This window comes from Scyliorhinus torazame, chromosome 14 (genome assembly GCF_047496885.1).
Source record: "Scyliorhinus torazame isolate Kashiwa2021f chromosome 14, sScyTor2.1, whole genome shotgun sequence".
Lineage (NCBI taxonomy): Eukaryota > Metazoa > Chordata > Chondrichthyes > Carcharhiniformes > Scyliorhinidae > Scyliorhinus > Scyliorhinus torazame.
Window position 1 is genome coordinate 126,245,944 of NC_092720.1, and position 15,095 is coordinate 126,261,038.

General features: G+C 46.7%; 1 protein-coding gene across 3 annotated transcripts in view; it reads right to left on the bottom strand.

Moving 5' to 3' along the window:
* LOC140390019 (septin-2) overlaps positions 1-15,095 on the bottom strand; it is a 138,210-nt gene that overhangs the window by 13,693 nt on the left and 109,422 nt on the right. For all 3 annotated transcript variants that reach the window (XM_072474845.1, XM_072474847.1, XM_072474846.1), the window contains one exon: positions 148-249. In XM_072474845.1, coding sequence (XP_072330946.1) covers positions 148-249 — 102 coding nt within the window. The remainder of the gene's footprint in view (positions 1-147; positions 250-15,095) is intronic.

Consider the following 15,095-nt stretch of genomic DNA (forward strand, 5'->3'; position numbering starts at 1 on the left):
GGACCACAACCCATTCATTTTCAGGTGAAGGCTGAACAAATAAATATGGCTATAAGTTTCCAAAACATACCCAATGCAACAGTTAAAGACCCTGCAGTTACTCATCAATCACAACTCATTTAGGATTTAATTGCTGCTCTTAAATACCTTAAGGACACGAGTTTGCTCCTTGAAATCCTCATCCTCATCAGATTCCGCATCTGGAAGGTGGTATATCCTAATACTGTGCTCCTCTATCTCATCGAGGATCTTAAAGAAATAACAAACATGGTGAATTTAACAAAAAATGAATATAACTCAAATCGGGTCACTGCCACATCTTAAAGAATTCAAATTCAATTAATTGCACAAGGATTGCGAGTTTTAAAAAATGGTTTTGGGGATCACATTCCTCAATTCCACCTACATATCATTGGGACCATAGGTAATGGCAAATGAATGCTTCAATTGCCTTTATGGCCCTTCATGATGCTATTCCAGTTTCCTCAGTGCACTTGCTCGTTAATACTATGCCATCTACAAACTGAACAAACATACACACGAGGGGCAATGCTGCAAACATAGGGACTGGACTTTAGGCTGGAGAGTGCAGTATTTGTAGTTCTACTTCCCTTAGATTTCGCTGTACAGATGAGGTTATTTCTAACAGCTTCACACATGGGGTCTAGTCAGTTCCACAGCACAATGATGGAATATAAGGAAGATAAATGCGAATGGATTCCTTTGTCATCTTGTTTGCCTTCCAATAGCACATTTAGTGGAGAAAAATATCACAGGTATCAAACCTTTGTTAGGAGGGTTAGGAGGATTTGGGTGATTTGCTCTGTATTGGGGAGGGTAAAAGAGGATTTGGGGATGGAGTCCCAAAGAGTAAGACTGAGTGGGGAAAAAGGTTCTGCTGCTAGCACAGACAGCCTGATTTTGTGTTGTATATTCTATGCTGTAAGAAACACTACTGAGAATCAGGCCATGCAGGAGGCCAGAGAGGACACAAGTGGCAGGATTGCAATTGAAGAGTATAGGTTGGGAAAGCACTGGTGAAGTCAAGCCCAGGAGTTGCCAAAGTCATGAATAGCAGCTTGAGACAGTGGAGTAAGTCATCCTGATAGCAAACTGAATATGGGATTTAAAGCTCCACTCCGCTCAGGGTTAAAACAGAATAGTGGAACTTGACAGCAGAGAGGGTTAACCTGAGTGAGCTTTGCAAGAATGGAGTTGAATCCGCGAGTGTGGAGTTTTCCCTTTGCAGAGGCTGAAAGTAATGGTTGGAGTCTGTCCAATATTCCATTGTAGAAAATTTTACACATTTATGAGTTGATGCTAAACAGGCAGTCTGAGGACATCTAATTACATGGAATTTACAGCAGAAAAACATTACGGCAGAAAAACAATCCACAGTCCAAACTGTTCTAGCACAGTATTTTTGAACTTCTTCCTATTTCATTCCAGGAGTATATCTTTCAACTCCTTTCTTCCTCATTTACTGAGCTAGCTTCCCCTGAAGGCATCTATGCTATTCATCTCAAGGAATTCTTTTTGATGGGAGTCCCACATTGGTGGGGAAACAGTCATGGGGATATTGAAGCTGATTTAGTGTGTATTGTCCTCACCAGACCATAAGATGAGGAGACATAGGAGCAGAATTGGCGATTGGGGGACTTCCGGGTGCGGCGATGACCAGCTAAGTCGCACGTTTCGGCAGCTCCCGGTGGAACGGACTTTTGGGCTCTTGATAGGAGCCCCAACGGCAATTTTAACGGCTAAAAACACCGTGCGGTAAACCAGAAGGGTGTTCCCCCTGGACACGGATGGAAAAAGGAGAGGAAAGTGGCCGGATTGCAGCGGATCCTTTGGAACAACGGCAAGGAAGGCAAGCAAAAACCAAGATGGCGTCGGAAGGTGGCAGTTTCATATGGGGCCCTGAACAACAAGAGTTCTTGAAATGCTGCGTGGAGGAGATAAAAAAGGAAATGAAGAAAGAGTTGTTGGCCCCGATACTACAGGCGATCGAAGGGCTAAAGGAGGAACAAAAGACCCAGGAGCAGGAGCTTCGGGTCGTGAAGGCGAAAGCAGCCGAGAATGAGAACGATATACAGGGCCTGGTGGTGAAGTCGGAGATACAGGAGGCACATCAGAAACGATGTGTGGAGAGGTTGGAGGCACTGGAAAACAACGCAAGGAGGAACAACCTGAGGATTCTTGGCCTTCCTGAATGTGTGGAGGGGGCGGACGTCGGGGCATATGTGAGCACGATGCTGCACTCATTAATGGGAGCGGAGGCCCCGACGGGTCCGTTGGAGGTGGAGGGAGCGTACCGAGTTATGGTGCGAGGATCGAGAGCAGGAGAAACTCCCAGAGCCATAGTGGTGAGATTCCTCCGTTTTAAGGATAGAGAAATGGTCCTTAGATGGGCAAAGAAAACTCGGTGCAGTAAATGGGAGAACGCGGTGATCCGCGTTTATCAAGACTGGAGTGCGGAGGTGGCGAGAAGGAGGGAGAGCTTTAATCGGGCCAAGGCGGTACTTCATAAAAGGAAGATAAAATTTGGAATGCTGCAACCGGCAAGACTGTGGGTCACATATCAAGGGAGGCACCACTACTTTGAGACGGCGGATGAAGCGTGGACTTTTATTGTAGAAGAAAAACTGGAATGAGTGGATTATGAAAAAGAACGTTTGGACAAAGTGGTGGGGCGAATGGGGGGGGGGGGGGGGCGAAGAGGGGTTTTATGTTCTAATCCTGCGGTATGGTAACTTTTCTTTCTCCCACAGGTGGTGATGGGGGGAGGTGGGGAGGGAGAGGAGATGGGGCGTTGGCCATGGGAGGCGGGGCCGAGGGAGAGGCTTGGTTCCCGCGCTATGATAATTATGGCGGGAATAAAGCAGGAAGGAGGGGGCGTCGCACGGTGCGAGCCGTGGTCACGGGGGGAAGCCGAGGTCAGCCAGAGTTTGCTGACTTCTGGGAGCAACATGGGGGGAGTAATTACGCTCGCGGGGGGTCTAGCGGGGGGGGGGGGGTGGGAGGGGGGAATTACTGGGTTGCTGCTGCTGGGGAAAGGGGGGAGTGGGTACGGGAGAGGATGGGCGGGGGGGCACCGCCTGGGGGAGATACAGCTGCGTGGGAACTGGGTGAGAAGCTGGAAAAAGATGATGGCTAACCGGCAAGGGGGGGGGGGGGGGTGGGAAGCCCCCCAACTCGGCTGATCACGTGGAACGTGAGAGGGCTCAACGGGCCGATAAAGAGGGCACGAGTACTCGCACACCTTAAGAAACTTAAAGCAGATGTGGTTATGTTACAGGAAACGCACCTGAAACTGATAGACCAGGTTAGGCTGCGCAAAGGATGGGTGGGGCAGGTGTTCCATTCGGGGCTGGATGCGAAAAACAGGGGGGTGGCTATATTAGTGGGGAAGCGGGTAATGTTCGAGGCAAAGACTATAGTGGCGGATAACGGGGGCAGATACGTGATGGTGAGTGGCAAATTACAGGGAGAGATGGTGGTTTTGGTAAACGTGTATGCCCCGAACTGGGATGATGCCAACTTTATGAGGCGAATGCTAGGACGCATCCCGGACCTAGAGACGGGAAAGCTGATAATAGGGGGAGACTTTAACACGGTGTTGGAACCAGGGCTGGATAGGTCGAAGTCCAGGACTGGTAGGAGGCCGGCAGCAGCCAAGGTGCTTAAGGACTTTATGGAGCAGATGGGAGGGGTGGACCCGTGGAGATTCAGTAGACCTAGGAGTAAGGAGTTCTCGTTTTTCTCCTATGTCCATAAAGTCTATTCGCACATAGACTTTTTTGTGTTGGGTAGGGCATTGATCCCGAAGGTGAGGGGAACGGAATATACGGCTATAGCCATTTCGGATCATGCCCCACACTGGGTAGACTTGGAGATAGGGGAGGAAACAGGAGGGCGCCCACCCTGGAGAATGGACATGGGACTAATGGCGGATGAGGGGGTGTGCCTAAGGGTGAGGGGATGTATTGAAAAGTACTTGGAACTCAATGACAATGGGGAGGTTCAGGTGGGAGTGGTCTGGGAGGCGTTGAAGGCGGTGGTTAGGGGGGAGCTGATATCAATAAGGGCACATAAAGGGAAGCAGGAGAGTAAGGAACGGGAGCGGTTGCTGCAAGAACTTTTGAGGGTGGACAGACAATATGCGGAAGCACCGGAGGAGGGACTGTACAGGGAAAGGCAAAGGCTGCATGTGGAATTTGACTTGCTGACTACAGGCACTGCAGAGGCACAATGGAGGAAGGCGCAGGGTGTACAGTATGAATATGGGGAGAAGGCGAGCAGATTGCTGGCACACCAATTGAGGAAAAGGGGAGCAGCGAGGGAAATAGGGGAGTGAGGGATGAGGAAGGAGAGATGGAGCGGGGAGCGGAGAGAGTGAATGAAGTGTTCAAGACATTTTATAAAAAATTATATGAAGCTCAACCCCCGGATGGGAGGGAGAGAATGATGGATTTTTTGGATCGGCTGGAAATTCCCAAGGTGGAAGAGCAGGAAAGGGTAGGACTGGGAGCACAGATCACGGTAGAAGAAGTGGTGAAAGGAATTAGGAACATGCAGACGGGAAAGGCCCCGGGACCGGACGGATTCCCAGTGGAATTTTACAGAAAATATTTGGACTTGCTCGCCCCGGTACTGACGAGGACCTTTAACGAGGCAAAGGAAAGGGGACAACTGCCCCCGACTATGTCTGAAGCAACGATATCACTTCTCTTAAAGAAGGAAAAGGACCCGCTACAATGCGGGTCCTACAGACCAATTTCCCTCCTAAATGTGGATGCCAAGGTCCTGGCCAAGGTAATGGCAATGAGAATAGAGGAATGTGTCCCGGGGGTGGTTCACGAGGACCAAACTGGGTTTGTGAAGGGGAGACAGCTGAACACGAATATACGGAGGCTGTTAGGGGTAATGATGATGGCCCCACCAGAGGGTGAAACGGAGATAGTAGTGGCGATGGATGCCGAGAAAGCATTTGACAGAGTGGAATGGGATTATCTGTGGGAGGTGTTGAGGAGATTTGGTTTTGGAGAGGGGTATGTTAGATGGGTGCAGCTATTGTATAGGGCCCCAGTGGCGAGTGTGGTCACGAATGGACGGGGATCGGCATATTTTCGGCTCCATAGAGGGACAAGGCAGGGATGTCCTCTGTCCCCATTACTGTTTGCACTGGCGATTGAGCCCCTGGCGATAGCGCTGAGAGGTTCCAAGAGATGGAGGGGAATACTTAGGGGAGGAGAAGAACACCGGGTATCTTTATATGCGGATGATTTGCTACTATATGTGGCAGATCCGGCGGAGGGGATGCCAGAAATAATGCGGATACTTGGGGAGTTTGGGGATTTTTCAGGGTATAAATTGAACATGGGGAAGAGTGAGCTGTTTGTGGTGCATCCAGGGGAGCAGAGTAGAGAAATAGAAGACCTACCGTTGAGGAAGGTAACAAGAGACTTTCGTTACCTGGGGATCCAGATAGCTAAGAATTGGGGCACATTGCACAGGCTAAATTTAACGCGGTTGGTGGAACAGATGGAGGAAGATTTCAAGAGATGGGATATGGTAGCACTGTCAATGGCAGGGAGGGTGCAGGCGGTTAAGATGGTGGTCCTCCCGAGATTCCACTTTGTGTTTCAGTGCCTCCCGGTGGTGATCACGAAGGCTTTTTTTAAAAGGATAGAAAAGAGCATCATGGGTTTTGTTTGGGCCGGGAAGACTCCGAGAGTGAGGAAGGGATTCTTACAGCGTAGTAGGGATAGGGGGGGGCTGGCACTACCGAGCCTAAGTGAGTCCTATTGGGCCGCTAATATTTCAATGGTGAGTAAGTGGATGGGAGAGGAGGAGGGAGCGGCGTGGAAGAGATTAGAGAGGGCGTCCTGTAGGGGGACCAGCCTGCAGGCTATGGTGACAGCCCCATTGCCGTTCTCATCGAGGAACTACACCACGAGCCCGGTGGTGGTAGCTACACTGAAGATTTGGGGACAGTGGAGACGACATAGGGGAAAGACCGGAGCATTGGGGGGGTCCCCGATAAGAAACAACCATAGGTTTGCCCCGGGGGGAATGGATGGGGGATATGGAATGTGGCAAAGAGCAGGAATAACGCAACTGAAAGATCTATTTGTGGATGGGAAGTTCGCAAGTCTGGGAGCGCTGACCGAGAAATATGGGTTGCCCCAAGGGAATGCATTCAGGTACATGCAATTGAGGGCTTTTGCGAGGCAACAGGTGAGGGAATTCCCGCAGCTCCCGACACAAGAGGTGCAGGAAAGAGTCATCTCAAAGAAATGGGTGGGGGATGGTAAGGTGTCGGATATATATAGGGAAATGAGGGACGAAGGGGAGACTATGGTGGATGAACTAAAAGGGAAATGGGAAGAAGAGCTAGGGGAGGAGATCGAGGAGGGGCTGTGGGCAGATGCCCTAAACAGGGTAAACTCGTCGTCCTCGTGTGCCAGGCTAAGCCTGATTCAGTTTAAGGTATTACACAGGGCACATATGACTGGAACACGGCTCAGTAAATTTTTTGGGGTGGAGGATAGGTGTGCGAGGTGCTCGAGAAGCCCAGCGAATCATACCCATATGTTTTGGTCATGCCCGGCACTACAGGGGTTTTGGGTGGGGGTGACAAAGGCGCTTTCAAAAGTAGTAGGAGTCCGGGTCGAACCAAGCTGGGGGTTGGCTATATTTGGGGTTGCACAAGAGCCGGGAGTGCAGGAGGCGAGAGAGGCCGATGTTTTGGCCTTTGCGTCCCTAGTAGCCCGGCGCAGGATATTGCTAATGTGGAAAGAAGCCAAGCCCCCGGGGATGGAGATCTGGATAAATGACATGGCGGGGTTTATAAAGCTAGAGCGGATTAAGTTCGTCCTAAGGGGGTCGGCTCAAGGGTTCACCAGGCAGTGGCAACCGTTCGTCGAATATCTTGCGGAAAGATAGATGGGGGAAAAAAGAAGGCAGCAGCAGCAGCCCAGGACTTGGGGGGGGGGGGGGGGGTGTAGCCTGTGACAAGGCAGTTGCCAATTAGGGCTAGTTTTCATTTTTGTTATTTAATATTTATTTACTTGTTGTTTTTTGTTTATATAAAAAAGGTCATTATTATCTGTATTGTTATAATGTTGTGTAAAGGATGCACAATGTACTGTGTTGGTTGACCAAAAATTTTCAATAAAATATTTATTAACAAAAAAAGAATTGGCGATTGGGTCTTCTCTGCCATTCGATCATGGTTGATATATTCCTCATCCCCATTCTCCTTCCTTCTCCCCATAACCCTTGATCCCCTTATTAATCAAGAAATCCCCTTATCAATTAAGAACACCAGATTTGTGCTCGAGGTGCTGTTACCTACAGGACTGCAGAAAGAGCTGGAAGGTGGAATTAGACAGAATAGTTATTTCTAAGAACATAAAGATATGCAGGTTAGATGAACTGGCCATGATAAATGGCCCCATAGTGTCCAAAAGGGTTAGGTTGGGTTACTGGGTCACAGGGATAGGGTGGAGGCATGGGCTTAAGTAGGGTGCGCTTTCCAAGGGCCGGTGCAGACTCGATAGGCCGAATGGCCTCTTTCTGCACTGTAAATTCTATGATTCTGTAGCGTCTATGGCACCATTTAATACGATAAAGGCTGTTCTCATCATGGCCTTAACTCCACCGACTTGCTCGTTCTCCGTAACCATTCAACCCATTACTAATTAAAAATCTTGTCCAACTCCTCAAATTTACTCACTATCCCAGCATCCACCACACGCTAGGGTAGTGAATTCCAGATTCACGGCCCTTTGGGAGAAGTAGTTTCACCTCATGTGTTTTAATTTGCGATTCCTTATCCTGAGACTACGACCTCTTGCTCTAGAGTGTCCAACAAGAGGAAACATCTGCTCCACATCTATTTTATCCATACCTTTTATCATCTTCTATACCTTAATTTGATCTCCTCTCAGTCTTCTAAATACTAGTGTGTAGTCCTAAACTATTCAATCTCTCCTCATAAGACAAACTCTCATCTCTGGAATCAAACTAGTGAACCTCCTCTGAACTGTCTCCGATGCCACTACATCTTTCATGGATCATAGAATTTTACAATGCAGAAGGTGGTCATTCAACCCATCGAATCTGCACTTGGAAAGAGCACCCTGCTTAAGCCCACACCTCCATCCTATCCCCGTAACCCCATCTAACTTTTTTTGTTGGACACTTAAGGGCAATTTAGCATGGCCAATCCACCTAAGCCAGGCAGACATTGGGAGAACGTGCAAACTCTGCAGTGACCCAAGCCTGGAATCGAACGTAGGAGCGGTAAAGCAACAGTGCTAACCACTGTGCTACGATGCCACCCATCCAATCCACTTATGCATGCATATAAGTTTTTGCTATTCTTTGATTTTTGCGCTAGCTTTCTTTCGTAATTTGCCTCGACTCTTTTTATTACTTTTTCAGTAATCCGCTGTTTATTTTTGAAAGTTTCCCAATCTTCCAGCCTGTCACTGGTCTTTGTAACCTTAGTTTTTGTCTTTACATTGTCCTTAACCTCCTTGATTAGCTGTGGAAGTGTTTTACTCCCTTTACAAAGAACAAAGAAAATTACAGCACAGGAACAGGCCCTTCGGCCCACCCAGCCTGCACCGATCCAGATCCTTTATCTAAACCTGTCACCTATTTTCCCAGGATCTACTTCCCTCTGTTCCCCGCCCATTCATATATCTGTCTAGATGAATCGTAAATGATGCTATTATGCCCGCCTCTATCACCTCCGCTGGCAAAGCGTTCCAGGCACCCACCACCCTCTGCATAAAAAACTTTCCCCGCACATCTCCCTTAAACTTTCCCCCTCTCACCTTGAAATCGTGACCCCTTGTAATTGACACCCCCACTCTTGGAAAAAGCTTGTTGCTATCCACCCTGTCCATACCTCTCAATTTTGTAGACCTCAATCAGGTCCCCCCTCAACCTCCGTCTTTCCAACAAAAACAATCCTAATCTACTCAACCTTTCTTCATAGCTAGCACCCTCCATACCAGGCAACATCCTGGTGAACCTCCACTGCACCCTCTCTAAAGCATCCACATCCTTCTGGTAATGTGGCGACCAGAACTGCACGCACTATTCCAAATGTGGCCTAACCAAAGACCTATACAACTGTAACATGACCTGCCGACTCTTGTACTCAATACCCCGTCCGATGAAGGCAAGCATGCTGTAGGCCTTCTTGACCACTCTAACGACCTGCATTGCCACCTTCAGGGTACAATGGACTCCCAGATCTCTCTGTACATCAATTGTCCCCAGGACTCTTCCATTGACCGTATAGTCCGCTCTTGAATTAGATCTTCCAAAATGCATCACCTCGCATTTGCCTGGATTGAACTCCATCTGCCATTTCTCTGCCCAACTCTCCAATCTATCTATATTTTGCTGTATTCTCTGACAGTCCTCCTCGCTATCTGCAACTCCACCAATCTTAGTATCATCTGCAAACATGCTAATCAGGCCACCTATACCTTCGTCCAGATCATTTATTTAGATCACAAACAACAGTGGTCCGAGCACGGATCCCTGTGGAACATCACTAGTCACCTTTCTCCATTTTTGAGACACTCCCTTCCACCACTACTCTATCTCCTGTTGCCCAGCCAGTTCTTTATCCATCTAGCTAGTACACCCTGAACCCCATACGACTTCACTTTTTCCATCAACCTACCATGGGAAACTTTATCAAACGCCTTACTGAAGTCCATGTACATGACATCTACAGCCCTTCCCTCATCAATTAACATTGTCACTTCCTCAAAGAATTCTATTAGGTTTGTAAAACACAAAACCATGTTGCCTATCACTGATAAGTCTATTTTCTTCCAAATGTGAATAGATCCAATCCCTCAGTATCTTCTCCAACAGTTTGCCTACCACTGACGTCAAGCTCACAGGTCTATAATTCCCTGGATTATCCCTGCTACCCTTCTTAAACAAAGGGACAACATTAGCAATTCTCCAGTCCTCCGGGACCTCACCCGTGCTCAAGGATGCTGCAAAGATATCTGCTAAGGCCCCAGCTATTTCTTCCCTCGCTTCCCTCAGTAACCTGGGATCGATCCCATCCGGACCTGGGGACTTGTCCACCTTAATGCCTTTTAGAATACCCAAAACTTCCCCCTTCCTTATGCCGACTTGACCTAGAATATTTAAACATCTATCCTTAGCCTCAACATCCGTCATGTCCCTCTCCTTGGTGAATACCGATGCAAAGTACTCATTAAGAATCTCACCCATTTCCTCTGACTCCACGCATAAATTCCCTCTTTTGTCTTTGAGTGGGCCAATCCTTTCTCTAGTTATCCTCTTGCTCCTCATATACGAATAAAAGGCTTTGGGATTTTCCTTAACCCCGTTAGCCAAAGATATTTCATGACCCCTTTTAGCCCTCTTTATTGCTCGTTTGAGATTTGTCCTACTTTCCCGATATTCCTCCAAAGCTTCATCAGATTTAAGTTGCCTAGATCTTATGTATGCTTCCTTTTTCATCTTAGCTAGTCTCACAATTCCACCCGTCACCCATGGTTCCCTAATCTTGCCATTTCTATCCCTCATTTTCACAGGGACATGTCTGTCCTGCACTCTAATCAACCTTTCCTGAAAAGACTCCCACATTTCAAATGTGGATTTACCCTTAAACAGCTGCTCCCAATCCACATTCCCTAGCTCCTGCCGATTTTTGTTATACTTGGCCTTTCCCCAATTTAGCACTCTTTCTTTAGGACCACTCTCGTCTTTGTCCATGAGTATTCTAAAACTTACAGAATTGTGATCGCTATTCCCAAAGTAATTACAGACTGAAACTTCAACCACCTGGCCGGGATCATTCCCCAATACCAGGTCCAGTATGGCCCCTTCCCGAGTTGGACTATTTACATACTGTTCTAAAAAACTCTCCTGGATGCTCCTTACAAATTCTGCTCCATCTACGCCTCCAACACTACACGAGTCCCATTCAATGCTGGGGAAGTTAAAATCTCCCATCACGACCACCCTATTGCTCCTACACTTTTCTATAATCGGTCTACATATTTGTACCTCTACTTCACGCTCGCTTTTGGGAGGCCTATAGTAAAGTCCCAACAATGTTACTGCACCCTTCCTATTTCTTAGCTCTACCCAGATTGCCTCAAGTGCTCGAATCCTCCATCGTGCCCTCCTTAATCATAGCTGTGATATCATCTCTGACCAGTAATGCAACTCCACCCCTTTTACCTCCCTCCTGAAGCATCTATACCCTGGGATATTTAGTTGCCAGTCTTGCCCTTCCCTCAACCAAGTCTCCGTAATACCAATAACAATATTCCCAGGTACTAATCCAAGCCCTAAGTTCATCTGCCTTACCTGCTACACTTCTCGCATTGAAACAAATGCACCTCAGACCACCTGTCCCTTTGCGTTCATCATCTCTTCCCGGTCTACTCTTCCCCTTTCTTTATCTCTTGAATGTACTGTCCCAGAGAACAGTATGTAGTTGAAGAAAAGATCTAGCCAGGATAATAAAAGAGAGCTGGAGGAGAATGTATTGGAGATATGCTGGCCCCACTGGTACATATAGAATTCGAAGGGCAGTTCCAATGAAGTGGGCCATGGAAACGACGCATGGTGGCAGATGATATGACAAACTATTGGATGATGCAGAAGGATCAGGAATGATAAAAGGACCAAAGTTGCCAAAGGCAGATCGGATATTAACTAGATGGATGATTGGATTGCAGAGATATAATTTTCTGCAGTTTGTTAGCTGCTAGTCTCAAGCTTAACAATACAGAATTGCATTATCTCTGCAATATAGAAATCGGACATGTAATCTATGTTGCTATGCATATCGCACAAGAACCTCCTCCCTCTCTAATTACCTCTCCTCACCCTGGCACATACCCCTCTATTTGTCTCCCTCCTCTGTTCTGCTATTTCCCATTAATGAGCCCCAAATTTAATAGGATGAGAACCAGCCAGGAATTACCCCATCCAAATAACACCTTCACAGTTTGAATTTTAAAAATATAACTCGTCAAACATGTCGATTACTACAGTAATCCAGCGCACAGCTCACTGAGGACCTCTGGTAACCATAGCTTGGTACTGCAGCATTTCAGAACCAAATGGATATGCAAAATACCTGGCCAATTAGAATTGAAAAAAGGCATTTGTCAACACTGCCCATTTTTGTCCTACTTTGAAGATTGATATTTTCTTCTCCCAAGTACTTAATTATTTTGCAGTACAGCAAAGATGGGCAGCACCGAAAAATGTCTTTGGAAACACACTGATCCAAGACATCAGGGGTGGGATTCTACACCGGCGTGATTCACCCAAGTCCAATGGGTTGCAGAATGATGCAGTAATAGGATTGCAACACTGGAGGTCACTAGTAGTTGGGTGTCTTGTAGCAAAGGCAGTCAGCTAGAAAACTGGAGCTTCTGGAAGTGGAGCGAGTGGATAGTTCAGCATTTTAATTTGCTCCCACAGGACTTGCAACATTTTTTGATTCCGGTCATGTAGTTAGTTCCCAGAATTGCCTGACTGGAAATTTCAAGTCATCAGTTGATTTTAAACAGAAGATCGCAGCATATGCACAATTTACTTGAGAATAAGTCAGCAGCTAAACTAAAGGGGAACCAAAAATCTTTTGCAAACACAATCAGAAAAAGTTGAGTCAAAAAGGAAGGCTTTGGGGGGGGGCGGGCAATTTGGGATAGAGATCTTTTGGATGCAGAAGGGGCTTGGGGGGTACTAAATGAGCACTTTGAATCTGTTTTCATCAGAGAAGAGAATGCGGTCAATATAGCAGTAAAAGAAGCAGCAATGTGTTGGTTGGGTCGGACAAAAATATTTGCTTGGCATGGATTTCAGGGTGCATCAAGTCTGAGGGAAGTACGGGTGGAAGCTGCAGAGCTTCTAGTCTTCCAGTCCTCCCAGGATATGGAGGGGTGCCAAAGGACTGTAAATTGTCAAACCGCTGGTAAAATGAGGGGGCGTGGAATAAACTCAGCAACTGCAGCCCAGTCAGCCCAATTTCTGTGCGATTATAATAATCCAAACCAAACTGGCATTTGTAAAAGCATGGGCTAAAAATGAACAACACTGATTCATTAAAGGCAAATCATGTTGGACTAACTTCATTGCGTCCTTTGATGAAGTAACAGAGGTCATGGGAATGGTGCAGTTGATTGTGTAAATGGACGTTCACAAGGTGTTCAACAAAGTGCCGTATAATAGATTTGTTAGCAAATTCAAGCCCATGAGATGGAGGGATAGTGGTGACATGGATACAAAATTGGCTGAGGGATTGAAATTGGTTTGAAAGGAAATTAGAAAATGCTGTTCCTCATTGGTTGACATTGAATCTTTGATGTGCCGACTTGGATACACAGGGCAGGAGTCAGTTAGCTCAGTTGGTTGGACAGTTGGTTCGGGAACCAACAGCGCGGGTTCAATTTCCGCACAAGCGGAGGTTATTCATGAAGACCCTGACTTCTCAACCTTTCGCCTCACCCGATGTGTGGTGACCCACAGGTTAAATCACCACCAGTCAGCTCTCTCTCAAAAGGGGAGAGCAACCTATGGTCCTCTGGGACTGTGGAAACATTAAAAATGTTTTTGTTTTTTTAAAATACAGGACATAATCTCAGTTTGCCGATACAATGAAAATCAGAAATGTGGTAAACAATTGTTTTAATATCTCTCATCAAATCTTTTCTTCATGTTCTCTGATCAGAGAACAATCCCAGCTTCTCCAATATCTCATTCCTGGTATCACTCTGGAGAGGGGACTCCATAATTAACTCCACCCCCTCAAACAATGGGGGAGCCCAGCCTTGTGCGAAAGATAAGGCTGAAGAATTTGCTACAATTTTCAGACAGAGGTGCTGAGTGGATGATCCATCACGGTCTCCTTTAGAGGTTCCCAGCATCATAGATGCCAGTCTTCAGCCAATTAAATTCATTCCATGGGATATATCAAGGAACTGCTGAAGACACTGGATACTGCAAAGGCTATGGGCCCTGACAATATTCCAGCAATAGTACTGAAGACTTGTGCTCCAGAACTTGCCGCATTCCTAGCCAAGCTGTTCCAGTACAGCTATAACAGGAGCATCTACCCGGCAATGTGGAAAATTGCCCAGGTGTCCTGTTCACAAGAAACAGAACAAAATCAACCCAGCCAATTACCAGTCCATCAGTAAAGTGATGGAAGGGGTCATCAACAGTGCTATCAAGTGCCGTTTGCCAAGCAATAATCTGCTCACATACGCAGTTTGGGTTGGGTTCGGACATAGCCACTCGGCTCCTTACCTCATTACTGCCTGGTTCAAACATGGAGAAAGGAGAAGTGTTTCTTACAGCAGGAAGGCCAGAGGCGATAGATTGAAGGTGATTGGCAAAGAACCAGAGGTGCCATGAGGAAATCACTTTCTCACATCAGGATGGGATATATTCTGACTGAAAGGATCAGAGAACAATCCCAGCTGGAAGCAGATCCAATAGCAGCATTCAAGAGAGATTTGGATAAAACAGAAGGAATTAAAAATAGAGAGCTAATAGGCCAAGAGCAGGAGACTAATTGGATATGCTCGACCAAAGAGATGGGGCAGTGGTCCAGATGTTCCCTTCCTGTCGGAGCACCTTCATATGAAAATGTCTGGTTTGATAATCTTTGGCTTAATTAAACACAGGTGCGCCCGAAGTAAATGAAGAGTGTGAGAAATTAAACATGAAAACATACACGAGCACTGGAGTCAGGAGATGGGTGCTGACATTTAAATAGAGGCCTCTGATGTAGCTCAGATAAAGAAATTATTCAATACTTTTTTTTTTTTTTTTTTTAAAAGTTCAGTTTCTGTTCTAACTTCATGCATCCAGAGAATCTAGTCCTTAAAGAGACACAGTTTGAGAACACCTGCCAAATCATAGAATGGTGAAACAACTCAGAAGGAAGCCATTCAGCCTGTCAGGTTTGTGCCAGCTCTTTGCAACAGAAATTTAGTTAATCTTATTCCTCTGCTTTCGCCATAACCCCAAAGATTTTCCTTTACCTGTTAACATAC